Here is an 18,894-nt window from a genome sequence, read left to right as displayed (position 1 = left end):
TGAAGTTACATGTGTACTACTGTACAGTTTATGCTCACATTGACTTCGTTCGTATTTACAGTGAGTAGAGAGGAGTGAAGGAGACGTCAAAACTGGGCATTGAAATCTTACGTGTCCCTTTCACCGAAAGAGGAAAAAATAGAGTTGGTAGTCTGTCAGACAACCGCGTGACCACCCCAGTCAGTGAGACCGGCTGGGAACGATCATCTACTGATTCAGAGATCAGAGCAAGCAAGGAGGCTGTTAATCACGATCTGCCCACGCGTTCATGATTCATCCACCAGACTTGATATCCTGTCTCTTAGAACTCAAGGACACAGAGGTATGAGCCCATAGAACAGATCCTGTTCAAGTAAGGTCGAATAGTACCATGCTTCCATCAATTTATAAAAACTGTTTCGTTTTCTTGTGATTTGGCGACGTGGGACTTTATTTCTCTTCAGAACTCTGTTGGTCTCAGACATCTAGAACCATTTTTCTGTGCCCACTTGCCTCAATTGTGTTGAAAATACCCACGGCTTTCTCTGCGAAATAATTTCCAAGTTGCATTTTGTATTTTCAGACAATAAAAATGGTGACAATCTGACTTCAACTAAGTTCAGTGTTCAAATTTACAAACAATACTGAAGTTTAGTAACGGGAATAGTTTTATAAGACAACAAGAGCCATTCACCTCAACATTTATCAAGTTTCCGATTTTACAAGGATGGGACAATGTCATGGTACCCAATTCTTTCTTTGTAGCTTAATCCAAGTAACGAAGGAAACAAACTGAAAATCACAACTCAAAAAGGTAACACCTTCCTAAAATATAGTGGATCAACCTTTTGCAAACCCATGACAAAATACTATCAACTTTCAAAATCTTTTTTAATAGTTTCGACAACAAATTGCACAATCAACAACTCCTGACCCATCTGTAGCAAGCTCGAGATCGTTTTCAGCTGCTTCAACATTAGATGGTGAACGAAGAAATGAAGCTGCGATCCCCAGAAGCTCAAAGCCATACAAGCTATCTTAAGCAGTGCATTTGAGGCTCAGATTATTCTTGATTGGTGATAAATTGGTAGTGGTGCATTCTGTATTGTTATTGCAGTAGATTCTAAAATCGGTCATGTATTCTCTAAGGTCAGAAACTCAGATAACAATGTTAATTCATTCTTTGATCGGTGAAAATAGCAGAGACAAACCTTTTATCAAAGACAATCCAATGCAAGAGACTTCTCCTTAACACATAAATAGCAAAATTTCCCCTAAAGCTTAATAATTAGATGATGTCAAAACTAACAAAACAGGGGACATAAGAGACAAGTTGTTATTACAAGTGACCTTAGGCAAAATGTGATAAACTAAAATCAATTTAACAAAGTAATGAATCTAAAGTTACTTGATTTGGAAAGGTCATATTAGAATTTGTTTATTGTTACACAAAATCTGTAGAGGTTGAAGTGGTCAAAATGGACCTCCACCATATAACTAATAATCATAATCCCCTTGAGGTGCTATCGCCATGATTATCTGCACTTAGTATATCATCTCAATTGCAGCAGGTAAAATACAGAACTTCCTGGGGAGGAATCCTAAATGCTCTCCATCAGATTGAACAAAAATGCTGCCACTGCCCGAAATGTCCTCCACTTCAATAGAATGTACACTGTCACAGAAACACAAATCATGAATGTAGTGTCCACCAAGCTAAAAGCCAGCTCTAACAGCACCAAACAGTTATAAACAATAAATTAGATCATGCTAATCCATAGAGAATCAATTCTGCCCCTATTTCAGCCAAAGCAACTTTTCATATGATACTTAGAAGCAGAAAATTAGATGACACGACAATAATATATAAAAATATAAAATATGAAAAAACTTATGCCCCATTAAAAGCATGATAAGGATCAGCTATCAAAAGAATTGTTCTAACCCCAAAAGGGTTTTCATTCCCTTTGTATTAATAGATTTCACTTCCGTGCAAACCACTCTTATCAAACCAATAACAACCATAATATAGTAAGATAGATTGCAAAAAAAATGGCGGATTGAAGTCTGTTTTTAATTAAATTATAAAAAGACATGATTCATTGGCAACAAAGAAGGCCACCTTAGAAAAAATAACCAGGAAATATGTTTAATATCACACCACAGGTTCTGAACATTCTCATCATAGCTCCCAATATGGTTCGTCAGAAAATGTAAAGATGGTACAGAATTTTTGTTCACTAAGATAGAACCTACCTTCTTGACGTCACATTTTTTACGGATAAATGTGTCCCACTGTACAGTTTATGCAACTTCAGAATAAAGTCATACCACTTGAAGTCCTGAAGAATTACAACCTGCAGCGACCACATAAGCAAGTTCAAACAAACTGGAAAAATAACTGCCACATCAAGTTTTAAATATTAATTAGATAAGAGAAATTTTATGGTAATGTATTCCACCTCAAAGTTCCCATTTCGAGGGTCAGCATTTGGGGTAATTTTCATGCCACCACCAAAGTATTTTGCATTTCCAATGCAAAGGGCAGTCACTTGAGAATACTCTTGCCACTCACCATCATTGACCTAAAATTACAACAATCTATCAAGTTAAATTAGAACAAATAGCATTCTTATAGGTAAACATGCAGAGTGGGTGTGCCAGTGAGTAAATTATGCTAAATATGCAAAACCAAATGCTCCTATTTGGGGAAAACATGAACATTATAAATTTCTCTCACTTATAAGCTGTGTAAAATCTTTACAGACTTGAGAGTTACAAACACTAACCTTGATTTTAAGGTCCTGGTTTTTGTGCCCCATAAAAGCTTGCAAAGCACCAAATACATAGCATAATTTTCCAAATCTCTTATATCTTGAAGCATAATACCCTGCCTTTGCACTCCTGCAATATTCCACAGCAAACAGCAATATAATTTAAAAATCAGAATGCACCACTGTACTGCTAAGCTCTGAGAATTCCCTAATTAGCCTTACAAATGAATGTCAGCAACATTTAAGAAGTAATGAGACTCTCCACTATCTCCACTAATAACTCCGACATCAATCCGTGATCTCATCCCTGAAATACATTGCATAGACTATTACAATTAAAAAAGCATAAGCATCCAGTGTGCCTGTTGAATTCCTGTATAGGTAAAAGCTTCTCCATTTTTTTGAGTTTAAAATGGCATGGAGTTGGGAAAGGGGCAAGATACCTTTGACTATGCGTTCAACAGCTTCATGAGGATCATTTTTCCTACCAAAACAGAACCACAAAAACTCAGATCTAGAGTGTATATTACATCCAAGAATAAAAACCAAATTGAAACCAAATAAGAGTAGGACAAACTTACCAACCAAATGTTCTTGCAAAATCAGATCCAGTGCCTAGGGGGATCAGCTGTAGAGAGGTACAACATCATTATATATACTCTTGAGAAATCTATAGCAAGTAGTCAATGAATCCATGTGCATCACTAAGCAAAATTAATAGCATAAGAAGAATGCCATGGAACTTACACCAAGTGCAGTTGAATGAGTAGACTCTCTATCGTGACTGCTTACAGTTTTTCCAGCCCAAAAGAATCCGTTAATAACCTGCTGATTGTGAACAAAGGTGAAAGTTACACTCTTTCTATCAGAAATACAGACAACAGCAACAAAGAAATGTGGAAGTCCTCATACCATTTTAATGCTTTTCTCAGTCCAGAGTTTATAATATTCATTATTTCAGTCCAAACCAGATTTAACCAGGGCATATGATGACAGAATACAAGGCCATTTATTTGAAGAACTGTTAAACATATTCCTCACCATCTATCTAAGCTCCCTTGGAAAGTTCATTAGTTATCAAATAAAGTAAACCAATCTTTTTACGGAGTTGCAGAAATAAATATACACTCAAATGCATAAATTATTGAAATACACATATTATTTGAAAGAGAAACAAACTGCACCTCATGAAGAGTTCCATCACCTCCAACTGCAATTACAGCATCAGCACCCTCCCTTATAGCCTGCACATTGTGAGGCTTGTAAATATACACTGCTGACATTTAAACCAACCTGAAAAAACTTCAAGGGCAATCTAGAATGACTCCAATGCCTACCTCCCTTGTTATGTCAATCGCATGAGCAGGACCTGATGTCAAAGATTCACATATCTGTCATGTACAAGATACATTAACAAAGCAAACAAATCCAAACCCCAAACAAAAGTATCAAAATTTCAAGGAATATATGCCAAGATATTTCTTTAAATCATTAAATATTTGCCGCCAAAGCTTAAAGTATATCAACCAGAACTGAAATAGGCAAACTTTAAAGAATAAAGAAATGGAAATCACTTACAATCAAACCTTGCTACAAAACACCTCCAAAATTATTTTGAAATTTACGGTTGTATACCAGATAGAAAATAAAGACTAAATAAAAGCCAAGTTACCCAGACAATTCAAACCATCGGGAAGTATTTGGGAACAGTATATACCCAATATTTCCTTTTTTCTTTTCGTACAATAAAAAATAAAATTAAACCTTCATCATCAAAAGATCTGGTCCCAAAACACAAAAACCTGAACAGTGGGTTCAAATTTTTAACTTGAGGTAGTTGCACTAGTTACTGGGCCAAGCAAATACACGAAGTCCTGCAAAAATTACTAAGTATTAATAAGCCAAATGGGAAACTCACATTACAATCCGCATCGAGTCGAGACCTAAGATATGGAAGCAATTTTTTCCATTCCTTACCCGTTCTTCCATTAGCACCTGCTCCAGTTAAAGTTTCAAGCAAACAACAAAAGTTTCGTATTAGCAATCACAACCAAACAACTCAGTATCGGAGAGAAAAAATATTGAAAAGATAGAAACCTCGGGGATTAACGACGAAAACGAGGTCACGACGGCGAGAGAGGGCTCCACGACGAGAGATCGAAGGGTCGGAAGAAAGACCAGAAGCCATGGGAAGCTCTGCTCTGAAAACAAAGGATTTTGCAATTGAAACTATTCCTCCCAATCCAATCTGATAACAGCATATCATTTCGCTGTCATCCGTTGATTCTTATCTTCTTTTTTTCCAGCCGCCGAAGTTACCGTACTTTTTACTTCCACTGGCCTATAAGCTAGTCGCTGCCATATAATATCGTATCAATGTAAATCACCCTCAAGGGTTCGGTCGGTGAATTCAAGCCAAATGACAAATTTAGCCTCCATTTGTCAACATTAGCATTAAAAAAATATAAAATCAATAAATTTAAATGATTCAAGTTATAAACTTCAATTTACTCCGTCAATCCCACCACCGCAATGGTATAACTATCCGTAGCCCACCAAGAAACCCACCACCATGACCGTCCCACACGGCGGAAAGAAACTCCAATGTCCAAGAAACCCACCACCCATCTGTCTATAATCTCTTTCTATAGTACATTTCATTTATATCTCGCGTGATTCTAAATAACATCTCGACTAAAAATATTTCTTTAAATTTGAATATAACAGTAAGAAATGTTTTATAGTCACTAAACTTTCGTTAAATCTCTCTAAACAGTTGTGTCCAACATTTTTTAAATATTATTAATGCTTTTGTCAGGAATTTTTTTAAAGATAAATTATATAATCGTGAAAATAAAGTTTCAAATAATGAACCAACATATTAAAAACTCTCCTTTGCTCAACTCTCATCTCATTGGCAAAACAATATAATATATAATAAAATAATTGTATTGGGTAAAACTCCATATTATAGTATTCACCTTAAAGCTAGTAGTAGCCCACAACTAGCCATTTTCTTAAATTTCTTACATCTCCTGCAATGTATTCACAAGTGTATTTTGTGGTTTGAGGCATTTATTCAAATTGAAGTTGATTATTTAGAATAATAATTAAGAGATTGACATTAAGGATCAAGCTAGTCAAAATTCCTAAAGTTAAGTTAAATTTAGAGTTGGGCTATTAGTCTAAATTTTGAGTTGATCTCCAATGTTATCTTCCCGTATTAATAAAACAGTGCATTCAACTTAAGGTTGGACCCAAACTGAGTTGACTTAGAATTGAAAGCCGGTTTGGCTCGTTTTAGTTCAATTTGAATTCATTTACTTTGAATATAAACCAAGTTCGAATTACGAGATTTGACACATTTTAAAACCGAATCAAATTTGAACTATAAAGAGTTTAACTCAGTTTAGCTTGAAAACTAGACAGATGGCTCTATTCAGATTAAACTTAACTTATAACTCGATTCGAATTATATTAAATAATATTATTTTGTCAATGTGCTACAAATTTGAACCGCATATTCGAACAATAAATTTGAGTCATAAATTCAAACCAAATTCGACATAAACTCAAACCACCCTAAATGTTGTATTGACAAATTTGAACCGAACTTGAACTGAGTTATTTTTCATTCAATCCAACGAGTGTTCGAAATTGATTCAGTTCATATCCACTCATAATTCAACCACACATGAACACTTTTGTACAAAAGCTTTCAATTTGTTGAATTCAGTAACAAATTCCTACCACAATAATCATCTTAAAACTAATCCAATCAACCTCATGACAGAAATTCAATCTGTTGCATCTCCTATGACCATTCATTAACTTGAAAGTGATCAAAATTCAATCTCATATAAATTAGTGAGATTAAATAACAAGTTAATACATTTTCTTTATGAACCTCCTATTTAAAAACTAATAAAGAAATATGTTTTGATGCATGGTAAAGCATTCAGGATATAATCAGAATTAGTTAAATATAACAACATCTGGATGATAAAATGTTGATGACTGTTTCCACGAGCATCATCAGACATAAGATGTCTGTTCAAGTTTCACTTGTATTATAAAACAAAATGTGGAAACATACTAGCATGTAAGCAATACCAAGTTATATTGAATGTGATAAACTGAAAATGGAATCCAACATCCCTATTAATAACAAACTTTCAAATAACAAAGGCGACACAAAAAAAATCCCATCCTACGGGGAAGAATAAGACCTCATCTACGTGACCTTACCTTGGATTTTGAATCAAAATGATGAGCCTTCAGTTTCTTCTTTCGCACTACAACTGCAGGACCACCACCTTCTCTGAATGGCATTCCCAATAAAGCCAAAAGTTTCTGGGCTTCTTTATCAGTTTTGGCTGTTGTTGTAATGCAAACATCCATTCCCTTCGGCTTACTAAGAGCATCAGACCTGACCTCTGGAAAGACACTCTGATCACGAATACCAATGCTGTAATTCCCATGACCATCAAAGCTATTAGGGTTCACACCTTGGAAATCTCTTGTTCTAGGCAGCCCTAAGTTAATCAGCCGATCTAGGAATGAATACATTATCTGTTATATCATCCAAAGAAGTATGCAGCATGAGATTATTTCGCTCAACTCTATTTCATTTTAAACAAGCAACCAGAAAATATAAAAATAAAAACTCTAATCTTCAAAATATCTGTAGCAAAGAATCATGAGAAGACTTAAAACATAGCTAAAAAGAATAGCTACCAAAGAAATGATATAAGCTCACATTTCCTCTAAGTGTGACAGCAATCCCAAGTGTTTCACCTTCCCTGATCTTGAAGGTGGCAACAGATTTCCTAGCTCGTGTCTTTACAGGTCTCTGCCCTGTAATTAGTGCTAAGTCATTCATTGCCGCTTCCAAACCCTTAGAATTCTGGGAAGCATCTCCAATACCACAGTTGACAACAATCTTCTCAAGCTTTGGAACCTACCCATGTTCCACATTACCAATTCAAGCCAACTAGTAAATTACACATTTAAGAGAAAAAAAATGAAAGAATTTATTTGATGCTATTGCCAACCCATTTTAAAAGTAAATATGCAACCATTGCTATGGTAATACACACAATCTGGAAGTAGAAATCCAAAGAAATTCATACAACAAAAGAAGTGTAGCCAAATATATATATCCATATATTTCTCTGGAATTGGTCCTTCTAACATAGCCTGCAATTCAAATACAGAGAATCTCTCTCTCACACACTCTCTCTCTCATATTTCATGAAACAGAAAAGTTTCAGTTTCAGAAAATTTTCTTGATCTAAGATGTGATTGTTATTTCTCAAAAAATTTTTCAAGATTCTCTAAAAAATGGCTTTACTAACTCTCTCACTACCAACACCAACTCATTATACAATATTACAAGAATCCATTTGATGATGCAAGCCTCCTCCTGAAACCAGTTCATTTCAAATACCTGCAAGCAAATGCTCATTTCATCCGCAGTCATAGTCCCTCCAGGAAATTACTTTTACTTTTTTAAACATTTTGTTTTATGAGTGACCAGCAACTCATCCTGTGATCTTTGTTATTGTTTCACTTAAAACATTTTGATGTAAATTAACATGAGAAGTTTAGACTGTGACTTGATACTAAAGTAAGTTCATTTCACCGTGACATGTAGAAAGCTCACATTTTAAAAAAGTAAGGTATTGCAACTACTCCATAATTTATGAGGACCAGCACTGCATTAGTTAGAATTGAGTATTAATGTCTTGTACAATACACAAAAAAGTCAAATACTTAAGTTATTATACTTAGAAAACACTAGCTATCAAGATGGATCATGGCGATATTAATCATGTCCTGGTGCCATGTGAGAAATTGTTTTATTTATATTCCCAATTCCCATTCACCAAATCTATACCACATAGCATTTAGATTCTCTCCTTCCCTGTCTCATAGGATTAATTTTCAACCTAGGAGCCCCGGGCTTGCTGCCTTGCTTAGGATGTTGGGGTGCACATTTATTGCCGCCACTGTAACCTTATGATTTCTGCCTCATTTTCCCCTACAACTCTCTCACACTCTCGGTTACTAAAATTCTTTTGCAATCTTACCAACTCTCAAATTCCTCCACTCTAATTTTCTCAATGTCAACGGTAAGAAAAATACAGGAAGTTTACATTTTGGTGTATGTTTATCAGCATCTTTGTACCAAATTACTATTTTATTTATTAATAAAACTTAGATATGAACCTATCATATGAATTCATGAGCCGCTTCCTAATTAGATGCTTCCCCCATTTTACATGTCTCTTGTGGGAAGATGATGACTGCATAACTCATTATCAAAATACTTTAGCAAATTTTATAAATAACTATAGTCATCTAAAACATGGGTTTGCCATAATTAAGAAAGTAAAAATGAAAATAATAAATACAAAAACAGATTACCTGAAGAATATTAGTGTAAGAGAACTCCTCTTTGAGCAAAGGAACAACCTTTTCAAGATAAGTAGTTTTAAGCCGATGGGATTTATCTGATTCGGATTTGTCCACCAACACGATGCCTCCCGCAGCAGCCTTCACCGATACCACCACATTTACATTTCTAGGGTTTCCGTAAGATGTTCGTACAGAAGATGGAGATGATAGAATAGGAAATTGACAGCGAAACGACGACGTAGAGTGTAACAGTGAGGGACAAGCCATTTGACGCTGCGTATGTTTCTAACTTTCTCACGCTATAATACTCTCCAGTTGGATTAAGGGTGTAATTTAGAGGTGTACTGGGAAAATGGTATTGTCATCGGGTATATTTACGAACGTGGTACTTGCATATCTTGCTCTTGTGGGCTTCTTGTAAATATTTCCTTTCCTTTGGGTTGATTGTTTACTCGGTTTTTCTGTGTTCGTGGAAGGATAAGTGGATAAGGCACCTTGCCCCACGTAAGATGGACATCTAAAGTTTTTGGCACCATGTCCGCCCTTCTTAAAAGGCATTTAACTGTGTCCCTCATGATCTTTGATTTTAAGTTTGAAAAAGTCAATTTCCTAGTCCTTTATCAAAATCAACTATTAAAGCGAATGTTATTTTGTCATTTTGTGCAAATGTTATTATAAAAATATTATTAAGTATTATTTTATTTTCAAATTTAAAATAATATAATAATATTTATCTTAGACTTAATTATAAATAATATTATAAATAATATTATAATGATGTAAATATTATTTTAAAAAAATTATTATAGATAAATAAATATTTTCCCTTTACCTTGTTTTAAAAACTTTTTATTCACCCAATATATTTATAATTTTGATAATTTATAATATAATACTTACCTCCATAATTTACCATATTTTACTTAGTATTTTGGAGTTGAAATCTATCCCCCACCCACAATGCTAAGTTCACCAATTTTATAAACCGAACCAATTAAAGCTTTTTCAAATAGGAACCAAAACCGAACCGTGGGCTACCCAACAATTTCAGTTCCAATTGATGCTCTTGTCCGCCCACAAGGGATTCATATTGCTACTATAAGTCTCTTAACCTCCCTCTATTTTATAAGATACTATGATTATCATATTTAACCAACATCGCAGCAAATCTTGATAATTTTATTAATTTATAATATAATCTCATTAATGGTTGGTCCGTTCCGTTCAATGTAACCAAACCATATACTCTCACTTTCTCCCGTTATAGCAAGTTACGCTTACAATAACTAATCAATAAAATGCGAAGAAATTGATAACCAAAATGGAAAATGGACGGTTAAGGCAAATTCTCGTATTTATAAATAAAAGTTAAATCCATTTTCCACGCAAGTAAATTACATTTCCATGCCCTTGCCCACCAAATTTCACTCAGATGTACAATGATATAAGAGCGCGGTACAAGAGACAGCAGCGCGTGTGTTTTCGGGAAAATTCTTTATTATTTTAATTTATTTTTTTTTTCTGTTGGCGATGCGAAGGGGGAAAACGTCATTCTGCAACAGTAAAATGGCCAATTGCTTGCCTGTCTCTCTTTCAAGAATTTCCCTTTTTCAAGACACTTTCTCTCTCATCCATCCATCATAGGGAAACGAGAAGAGCTGAAAAGATCAAGAAAACCTAACTCTTCCCTTCTGTGTCTGGATCTCGGTTGTTCGTCTTCAAGAGAAAACAAATAAAGAAAAGAAAACCCTAGTTTTTGGGAGCTACTTGGTTGATTACTACAAGCCCTGGCGTTTGTTTCATCCGAGCTTATAAGGAGGTTTGTTTATCCTATGAATTTCAGGACAATTGGAGGTAATTAATCGGATTATATTGAGTCAGATGAGATATATAAGTGCTGATTACTGATTAAAAAAAAAAGAAATGATGCATTGAAACTCGTGTTTCTCTGTTTATTCGAGTGCGAGGGGCATTTTGGGAGGGACGTTTCAGGTTTGTTTTGATTGTAGATTTGGTGGATCAGAGGATGGAATAACTTAAAAACAGCTGCTATTTTAGTAGCTCTTGTTTTGTGCTAGATGTGGATTTAAATATGATTGGATACTCATGGATGATGCTAAGCTATAATTAGCCTATTAAATGCACTAATCATCTGATTTTCCAGTGTAAATCAATGGGTTTCTTTTTTCCTTTGAAGGTTTAGCATTTAGATTTAGTAGATAGATATGATAGCAGGCTATTAAGGCAAGTGGATATAGGAGTCTCTGGTGATTAACTTAGGCCTGTATTGTTGGTGACGATTGGTGTAATTTGTAGTTGAAGAAATATATTTATCGGACTTTGCTCTCGGAGTTGTTTTCTGTAAAGTTTTACAGAATGAACTTAGAAAATGAAGACGAGCACACTCTGGATCAGCCTGCTGCGATAAACAGTGAATCGCAAAAGTAACCTACTCCGACCGCTTGAATTTTGATTATTTGTTTGATTGTATTTTTTTTTTCTTATTTTTGTTATTTTTATTACTTTTGGTGGGCAATAATTAATTTCTGCTGATGATTGCTCAGGAATTTGAAAATTACGTATTCAAGAGATTTTCTACTATCGTTCAGTGAACTGGATATTTGCAAAAAGCTACCCAGTGGATTGGACCCATCTCTTTTGAGGTAACATGCCTATTTCTATATAGAGTTGCCTTTTGTTACTGCTGTTATATATAACACAATTGATATTTACTTCTTCTAATGCAATTCTTTTTATTGCTCAGTGAATCTGAGGATGCTCCTGGAGATAGACAAAAAACTCCCAGTGGGTTGTCACTGCATAGTTTCAGGAGAAATGAGTATGGTTCATCCCCACCTACAAGAGGGGAGTCTGGTAATTTTTCTCGGGGAATCCATGGAAGGTGGGATAGTCGCTCTTCAGGACGGAGTGATAGGGATAGTGACTCACAATCTGATTGGGATTCGGGTAATTATTTGAATATTTAATGTTGAAGAATTCAAATTGTGCCTGCACTGATTGTGTTAACATGGACCATTCAGTTTTCCTGTCTTGTGGTGCCTGGATTTCACTAGATAGTGTGTGTTTTCTTAATTTGTCCCTTTTTTCCCTTCCCAGAATGTTGGTATCTTTTGAGTTCTGAACTGTTTAATTGCACTAACACAATGCAGAATCTGGAAGGCGCTATGGCAACCAATCTCGGCGTTCTTGGCAAGTTCCAGAGCATGACGGACTTCTTGGAAGTGGTTCATTTGCAAGGCCTTCTGGATACACAGCTGGAGCATCTGCTCCAAAGTTTCGAGCTAATGATCATTACCAGCTCAATAGGAGTAATGAGCCATATCATCCACCACGCCCTTACAAAGTTAAGATTGCATTTATGTTTTTGGTCACTGATGATGAACATATACTAGAAATGTGGTGCTCATAATTTTGGATTCTTTCTCCCTTAATGATTTGTGCTTATTTATTTTGTGCTATGTTTCTTTAGGCAGTTGCTCACCCTCGGAGGGAAACTAATGACTCATACAATGAAGAAACATTCGGTTCTTCTGAATGTACAAGTGAGGATAGGGCAGAAGAGGAAAGAAAGAGAAGAGGTAAAGTCTCATATGATTGTCTCTTGGAAATATTTTTCACTCAGTTCTATTACATCTCCACTCTGGGAAAATGGTTTTATGTCTTTTAACTGCATTGAAGTTAAAATTTTTATGACTTTCATTGCAGCTTCTTTTGAGATGATGAGGAAGGAACAGCAGAAAGCCTTTCAAGACAAGCAAAAAATTAATCCGGAGAAGCATAAGGATGAATTTGATATTATGACATTGCTTGAGGATTCCAAAAATGATGAGGGAACTTCAAATAAAAGCAATCAATTTGATAAACCTGTGATGCTTAATGCTCCAAATGCTGATTCTGACAAACCTGTTCTCCTGTCACAAACTCCTGCATCCAGACCTCTTGTGCCTCCAGGTTTTTCAAATGCCAATTTGGAAAGGAATTTTGGAGCCAAAAATATTATTCATCCCCCTTCAGTAGAGGTAAGGAATGTTTGGTTTTCTTGTATGAACTTGTTTGTTTTTAGCAGCTGATACAATGAACATGGTATACAATCTGCATAATTTTTTGACTGCTTTATTCTTGTCTTAAATAATTTTTTTATTTCATATTGAACTTTTAATCTGTGAACTTGCATCACTTTTTTTTTTTTTTAATGTCATGAAATATCTCCTATAATGCAATGGGATGGCCATACTGTTTGAACTGCATAAATGTGAATGATTAGTCTCTTTCATTATTCTGAAAAATACCTAGTTGATGTGCACCCCTTCCTGTCCTCACTCTCCTTTATTATTCTGCGCATGCCTATCCACATTGTTATATGTGAGGCCACCTACTTGGGCCATAGTTATCTTTCATGAGTTTCTCGTCTACCAAAGTTTAAGTGTCTGTAAGCAGCCTCAAACTTGAACTTGGTAAACATGGGAAAGATGAAGGATCTCTGGATATCAGGAGAGAGAACAGGACACATCATGGTTAAACTTTATGCCGCCAGCAAATTAGTTGAATTGATAGAAGAAAGCTGTTGTTTCCTATTTTTTCTAGTTATTTGGACTATGTTGCTAGAGTTGGAGCTTGTTTTCCAATAATTCATGAAAAAGGGAAGCATGGGATAGTGTAAATCATAACACTGAGGTCTATTTATCTTTTGACCTATGCATAACCTATTTTTGTCACAGTTAAAGGTAAAAAATTCAAAACAACCTAGATTTTAACTAAATAAGTAGGGTCTAGACCATATTATTGTTACCCTTTAATTTTTAGATCATTTTACATCTTTGCCTTGCTGTATTTATTTTTTCAGCATCCTCTGCCTTTGACAGACTTTAACCCCTCATAATATCATAGTTTAGACATTAGGTATCTAATATTTTAGACTTGCAGCTGCATTGAATACTGATAACTGGGTTCATTAAACAGAGGGTAAGTATGGCAAATAGCTCTCTCAATATTGGACTTTGTAAAAGCTCAGAGCAACTCATTTGTATCCATAGCATATGGGTAACACCCTTCTGTGTGCCTGTAAATTTTCAACGTCGTTCATGCAGAAATTATGGCTGTCTGGATGTGGTTATGTCATCCACTTGAAGAAATTGGCCATGACCAGATTGTTCTGATTCTGTGTGTGCACAGGTTATCTGCTGATCATAGGTTTAATGTAATGAAGTTGTGTATTGTGTTGTTCATTGACCAATGTGTGTTCTTATTTATCATGATGGGTAAACTATGCTTTGGTGCCCAAAAGGAGTCTTATTTTGCTAAGTTCTTTTAAAAACAAGTGCATCTCTTGTTTTTCTTTTTTGTAGGTTGGAAGTTCTGAACATGAGGGTGGTATCTTGCCTGCCAAAGGTAACCTTCTGTCAAATGGGACATTTGATAATGAAGACAAGCAATCTGTAGAACAAATTAGCTCAACTCATCCACGTGAAAGTATGAGTATTCGTGTTTCAGCAAGCGGAAAGAATGATAAAGTTCACAATTTAACTTCCGGCCTAGATGTGTTCAATAAGACAACAGACTCTGATGGTCAAATATGTAAGAGTTCTAATCTTCTGAAAACCTTTCAAGCATCTGAGGAAAGTGAAGGTGTAGAGGTTGATGTTGAGAAGGTCACAGACAGAAAAATTGTCTCTGAATCAAGTCAAGATCAGTCATCTTCAATTCTTGATAAGCTTTTTGGCAATGTTTTGACAGTTAATGGTGGTGGCTCCAATAGTCTTGTTGAGGTAATAATCATTTATAGTGACCAGAGACAAGTTCTTTCCATACTCTCTTGCATTATAAAAAGATACTAGATAAGGAGATACTCTTTCCTATTTATCACAAATCATAGATGTCATAATTATGTGCAGATTTTGTGCACTTCAATTTAACTTTTCGTCTAGTTTATTTCTTTATATAGGTGTTAGGGATCAGGTTGTTACCATGCTAGTACAACTTAATCACATGCTTAATTAAGTATTATAATTATGCCATGTCAGCAATGAGAGGACCTTCACTATTTAGATAAATAATGTCAGGCTATAATTACAAATTTATTCCATTATAAAATGAAATCTCACCTCAATATATAGTGAAATCTTCCATCTGATAGCTTCAGTTCTCAGTGGAAATAATTTTTCCAGCTTGGTTAAGTATTTTATAATTTGCATTATGTTGTTTAAGTTAAAAACTTGTTTTTTTTTACAACAGAACTATGTGCACCAATAATGAGAACTAATTTGTGTATTAATGATGTTATGTCACCATGTGATTGGATGATTATGAAAGTAACACCTAATCACATGGTGATACATTATTGTTAGTACACAAAATTACTACTATTTTTTAGTGCACATAATCTTACTCTCTCTTTTAATGGGATGGTGGTTACTGAAAGAGGATATTCTCTAGCAAAAAAGTGGTGTGGTTGAGTGTACCATTTCTGGCTTTTGATTAACTGAAAAATCTTAACATGAAAGTATCTGAACCTGTTCAATATCTTTTTGGATCCAGCATGATAGTAAAGCAGATGACATATGGAGTCCTCATTCTGTCCAATCTTCCAAGTTTGCCCATTGGTTTCTTGATGAAGGTATTCTAGTATACTTATTTAAAGTTTGAATTTTTTTGGTTGTGGCAACTTGATATCTTTTTGCGTAGATGTCAAGTAATGTGGTTTAAGCTCTAATTTTTTTTTTTTTGAACTTTTTACTGCAGAAAAGAAGCCAGTGGATGAACTTTCCTCTGGCAAGCCAAATGATTTGCTCTCACTAATTGTTGGTAGTGAAAAAGGGGGATCACAACCTTCTGATGCGAAGGCTGCAAGGCTCATCTCATCCAATTATCTGGCCCCAAGCCCAGAGCTTGTCACAAACGGAAATTCTGAGCAATTAGGTGATAGTAATATCAATAACATCAGTAAAACAGCAGCTGTCCTCACATGCGAAGACCTTGAACAGTCCATTCTATCAGAAATTAGTACAAGTGATGCAACCTTGCCGTCTTCTTCGCAAGGTGGGGGTTTTGGTGAGCCTACGACTGAACAGAAAAAAATAGATGCTGATGATCATGCATCTCAGCACCTCCTTTCACTGTTGCAAAGGGGAACTGTCCCAAAAGATGTGGCACCATTCCCTGGTATAGATATCAAGTTTGTGGACAGACAATTTAATGGGGATGTATCAAATATTGACAATGCACTTCATGATTTTAGGGATGCAAATGCTGAAAATGTTTCTGATTCAGGGAAGAGTCTGACACTTGAAACACTTTTTGGTACAGCCTTTATGAAGGAATTACAATCTGTAGGAGCACCTTCATCTGCTCAAAGAGGCTCAGTTATGTCTTCTAGAGTTGATATTTCGAAAATTCATGATGGTCTTCTTTCATCTGAAGTCGACATTGATTCCAGCAGGACTAGTTATGAAAGTAGTATCCTGGCATCAAATCAGAGAGAGCAAATAAAATCAGATAGGAGCAAAGAACATTTGTTAGGCTTTGACGATTGTCGAACTGAAGTCGATTCGCCACGGCTTCGAAATGAATTAGAATCTAAACTTGGTGGCTTTGATGGACCTGTTGATATTCGACTCTCTCAAGAGGATAGCTCGATTCCTCTTGGTGATTGTACAAAACGCCTTATGAACTCATCCAAAGTTGAATTATTTCCCTCCCCAGCTGCACCAGTTGACATTGCGGAAAAACTAGCAGCTTTAAATTCTGTCTTCGGGGACGAAAGACTCATTACAGGTCAAGAAGGTCCACCGTTTCTTCGTGGTTCTTATGATGCAAGGGAGCCTGATATTTTGCTTCATAATATGCAAATCCAACCATCATCTCCACAGCTTCACCCACAGTTAAATCATGTGGGACCATTATTCAATCCACTAGAGTCTCATCCTGCTAACGTAAATTCTCATATGAAGTTCATGGGTCCAGAGGGCATCATCCATCATGATCCTCCACCCACTCATCAATTGCCTGCAAATATGCTTCGTCCTCCTTTCCATCATCCTCGCCCAGGACTCCCTGCATTTGATCCTTCTGCCCACAATCATCATCCTATCTTACCACAGATGCACATGCCAGGAAGTTTTCCTCCACCTCACCTACTACAAGGATTTGCCAGCAGTCCTCATTCAAACAATCAAATGCCAGGTTTTGTACCGGATATGAACCCAATGCAAGGTTTCCCTTTTGGTCCCCGGCAGCCCAATTTCGCTGGTCATGGAATGCCACCACCAGGTAAAGTATTCACCTCTTTGTTGGCATTTGTGTACAGTGTTATTGTCAGTACTCTTAATTATTTTCAAGTTGGTTTGGCTGGAAAAGTAGGTTTTGTGGAATATGCATGTTAAGTGGCTAAAGAAAATTATACAACAATAGACCTGTGTATTGTCATTGAAAGCTATAATCTTGGTTTCGCACCACAGAATTCTTCTATATATGTTGAACTTTAGCCCATAATTTAGGTGTTCTATTCTGTTTGCTACAGTTTATGCCTTTAGGTTTTTGTTTGTTAATTCTTCATGTTCTTCTCAAATAAAGGGCATGTATCAATGTGGAAAACTTAACTGTCTAAGATAGCCTATCCACAAAATATATGTCATTATGTGGCTCTAGAGAGTAGGATACGCATCTTACTATCAATGCTTGATAAATCTTCAGCTGCTGATGTTGGGGTTGGAACCAATAATCCAGAGACACTACAGAGGCTCTTCGAGATGGAACTCCGATCAAATGCTAAGCAGATTCACCCATTAGCTACAGCTAGTAATAATCAGGGGATGTATAATTATGAGCTAGACATGGGTTTCAGGTATAGGTAGTGGATTTGGATTAAGTTTTTGTATATTGTGCTATTGTCATCCACACTTGCACTCATATCCGAAACTAATTGCGTGGATGATGGGTTTAACATGCCTTTTCCAAAGCTGGTGTAATTAATGGATTTTTATGTGATTTTATCAGCATTTGTTTGGTTTTTCTATTTGATCTTGATTCATCCCAGATTTTCAGATTATTTAAATCTTGTCGGTGTAATCCTGTAAAACAAAAAATTGGGAAGGCTCTTGGAACTAAAATAAAACTCGTTCACTCTGTGCGTATCACCTTGGCTATTAGGCAGACTTGGGGTTTGTTGAAGTGCGAAATGTATGTTGAATGTTTTCTTTTTCAATAAAAAATTATACACTGACATTAAGAACTAATTTATGTACATGTTTCATTGGGTAATTTTGTAACATTCAATTAGGTAGTATATATATAAGTATTTGTACTTGTTAGTTCATGTATTGTCATCCATTTGTTAACTTCGGCTACAACTCAAGCAAATTGAGGGCTATTTAAGAGGTTATTTTAGTATTTTTCTAATAAATTTTGAGTATTTGATTTTTAATCTTTAGCCTCAAACCCAACTTCCTATGGGGTTATAATGGGCTTTAGGTTGGATGTAATTCTCCTTCTTATTTACGATTTCTTAATTTTTTTCCGGATCATACTCATCGGCGAAGTTAATAGGTTAACGCATGATTTCACTAATCAGAACAAAAATTACAGAACGCATAACAACTTTGAGCATCAACTAGATTCTTGGCAAATAAAGCTTCAACAAAGTTTACTTTGATCTCCTCTTGAACTTAGAATAGTCAATTTAAGATTGAACTAGACTTGTTCTCGT

General features: G+C 35.6%; 3 protein-coding genes and 1 non-coding gene across 4 annotated transcripts; 1 reads left to right on the top strand and 3 right to left on the bottom strand.

Moving 5' to 3' along the window:
- Positions 1–149: 149 nt before the first annotated feature.
- Positions 150–362, bottom strand: LOC123217833. The gene has a single exon (XR_006502568.1). It is a non-coding gene; the product is annotated as a small nucleolar RNA U3 (small nucleolar RNA).
- Positions 363–1,239: 877 nt separating this feature from the next.
- Positions 1,240–5,315, bottom strand: LOC123217454 (sphingoid long-chain bases kinase 2, mitochondrial). The gene is made up of 12 exons (XM_044638491.1): positions 4,851–5,315; positions 4,672–4,748; positions 4,091–4,144; positions 3,938–3,997; positions 3,501–3,578; positions 3,335–3,381; positions 3,197–3,237; positions 2,976–3,060; positions 2,769–2,883; positions 2,442–2,564; positions 2,236–2,336; positions 1,240–1,654 (listed from the first exon to the last, which is right to left on the bottom strand). The coding sequence occupies exons 1-12, from the start codon at positions 5,017–5,019 to the stop codon at positions 1,525–1,527; spliced, it is 1,080 nt and encodes a 359-aa protein (XP_044494426.1). The 5' UTR covers positions 5,020–5,315; the 3' UTR covers positions 1,240–1,524.
- A 1,487-nt stretch (positions 5,316–6,802) lies between these two features.
- Positions 6,803–9,586, bottom strand: LOC123217641 (50S ribosomal protein L5, chloroplastic). The gene is made up of 3 exons (XM_044638731.1): positions 9,183–9,586; positions 7,513–7,713; positions 6,803–7,325 (listed from the first exon to the last, which is right to left on the bottom strand). The coding sequence occupies exons 1-3, from the start codon at positions 9,438–9,440 to the stop codon at positions 6,984–6,986; spliced, it is 801 nt and encodes a 266-aa protein (XP_044494666.1). The 5' UTR covers positions 9,441–9,586; the 3' UTR covers positions 6,803–6,983.
- A 1,102-nt stretch (positions 9,587–10,688) lies between these two features.
- Positions 10,689–18,204, top strand: LOC123217788. Its single transcript, XM_044638915.1, has 10 exons — positions 10,689–11,617; positions 11,738–11,836; positions 11,938–12,140; positions 12,344–12,537; positions 12,664–12,772; positions 12,900–13,213; positions 14,540–14,959; positions 15,729–15,807; positions 15,933–17,459; positions 17,883–18,204. The coding sequence occupies exons 1-10, from the start codon at positions 11,550–11,552 to the stop codon at positions 18,041–18,043; spliced, it is 3,174 nt and encodes a 1,057-aa protein (XP_044494850.1). The 5' UTR covers positions 10,689–11,549; the 3' UTR covers positions 18,044–18,204.
- Positions 18,205–18,894: the final 690 nt, after the last annotated feature.

This window comes from Mangifera indica, chromosome 5 (assembly GCF_011075055.1).
Source record: "Mangifera indica cultivar Alphonso chromosome 5, CATAS_Mindica_2.1, whole genome shotgun sequence".
Classification (NCBI taxonomy): Eukaryota; Viridiplantae; Streptophyta; class Magnoliopsida; order Sapindales; family Anacardiaceae; genus Mangifera; species Mangifera indica.
This window is presented reverse-complemented; position numbering and strand designations above follow the sequence as displayed.

Coding starts and splice junctions, on each gene's coding strand:
- LOC123217454 (XM_044638491.1), bottom strand. CDS start 5,019: ATGATATGCTGTTATCAGATTGGATTGGGAGGAATAGTTTCAATTGCA. Junction 3,579..3,937: donor GTGATGGAACTCTTCATGAG/GTGCAGTTTGTT, acceptor CACAATCAGCAG/GTTATTAACGGATTCTTTTG. Junction 2,337..2,441: donor CTCGAAATGGGAACTTTGAG/GTGGAATACATT, acceptor TGGTCGCTGCAG/GTTGTAATTCTTCAGGACTT.
- LOC123217641 (XM_044638731.1), bottom strand. CDS start 9,440: ATGGCTTGTCCCTCACTGTTACACTCTACGTCGTCGTTTCGCTGTCAA. Junction 7,714..9,182: donor CTTACACTAATATTCTTCAG/GTAATCTGTTTT, acceptor GAACATGGGTAG/GTTCCAAAGCTTGAGAAGAT. Junction 7,326..7,512: donor CTGTCACACTTAGAGGAAAT/GTGAGCTTATAT, acceptor ATGATATAACAG/ATAATGTATTCATTCCTAGA.
- LOC123217788 (XM_044638915.1), top strand. CDS start 11,550: ATGAACTTAGAAAATGAAGACGAGCACACTCTGGATCAGCCTGCTGCG. Junction 13,214..14,539: donor TTCATCCCCCTTCAGTAGAG/GTAAGGAATGTT, acceptor TCTTTTTTGTAG/GTTGGAAGTTCTGAACATGA. Junction 14,960..15,728: donor GCTCCAATAGTCTTGTTGAG/GTAATAATCATT, acceptor TTTTGGATCCAG/CATGATAGTAAAGCAGATGA.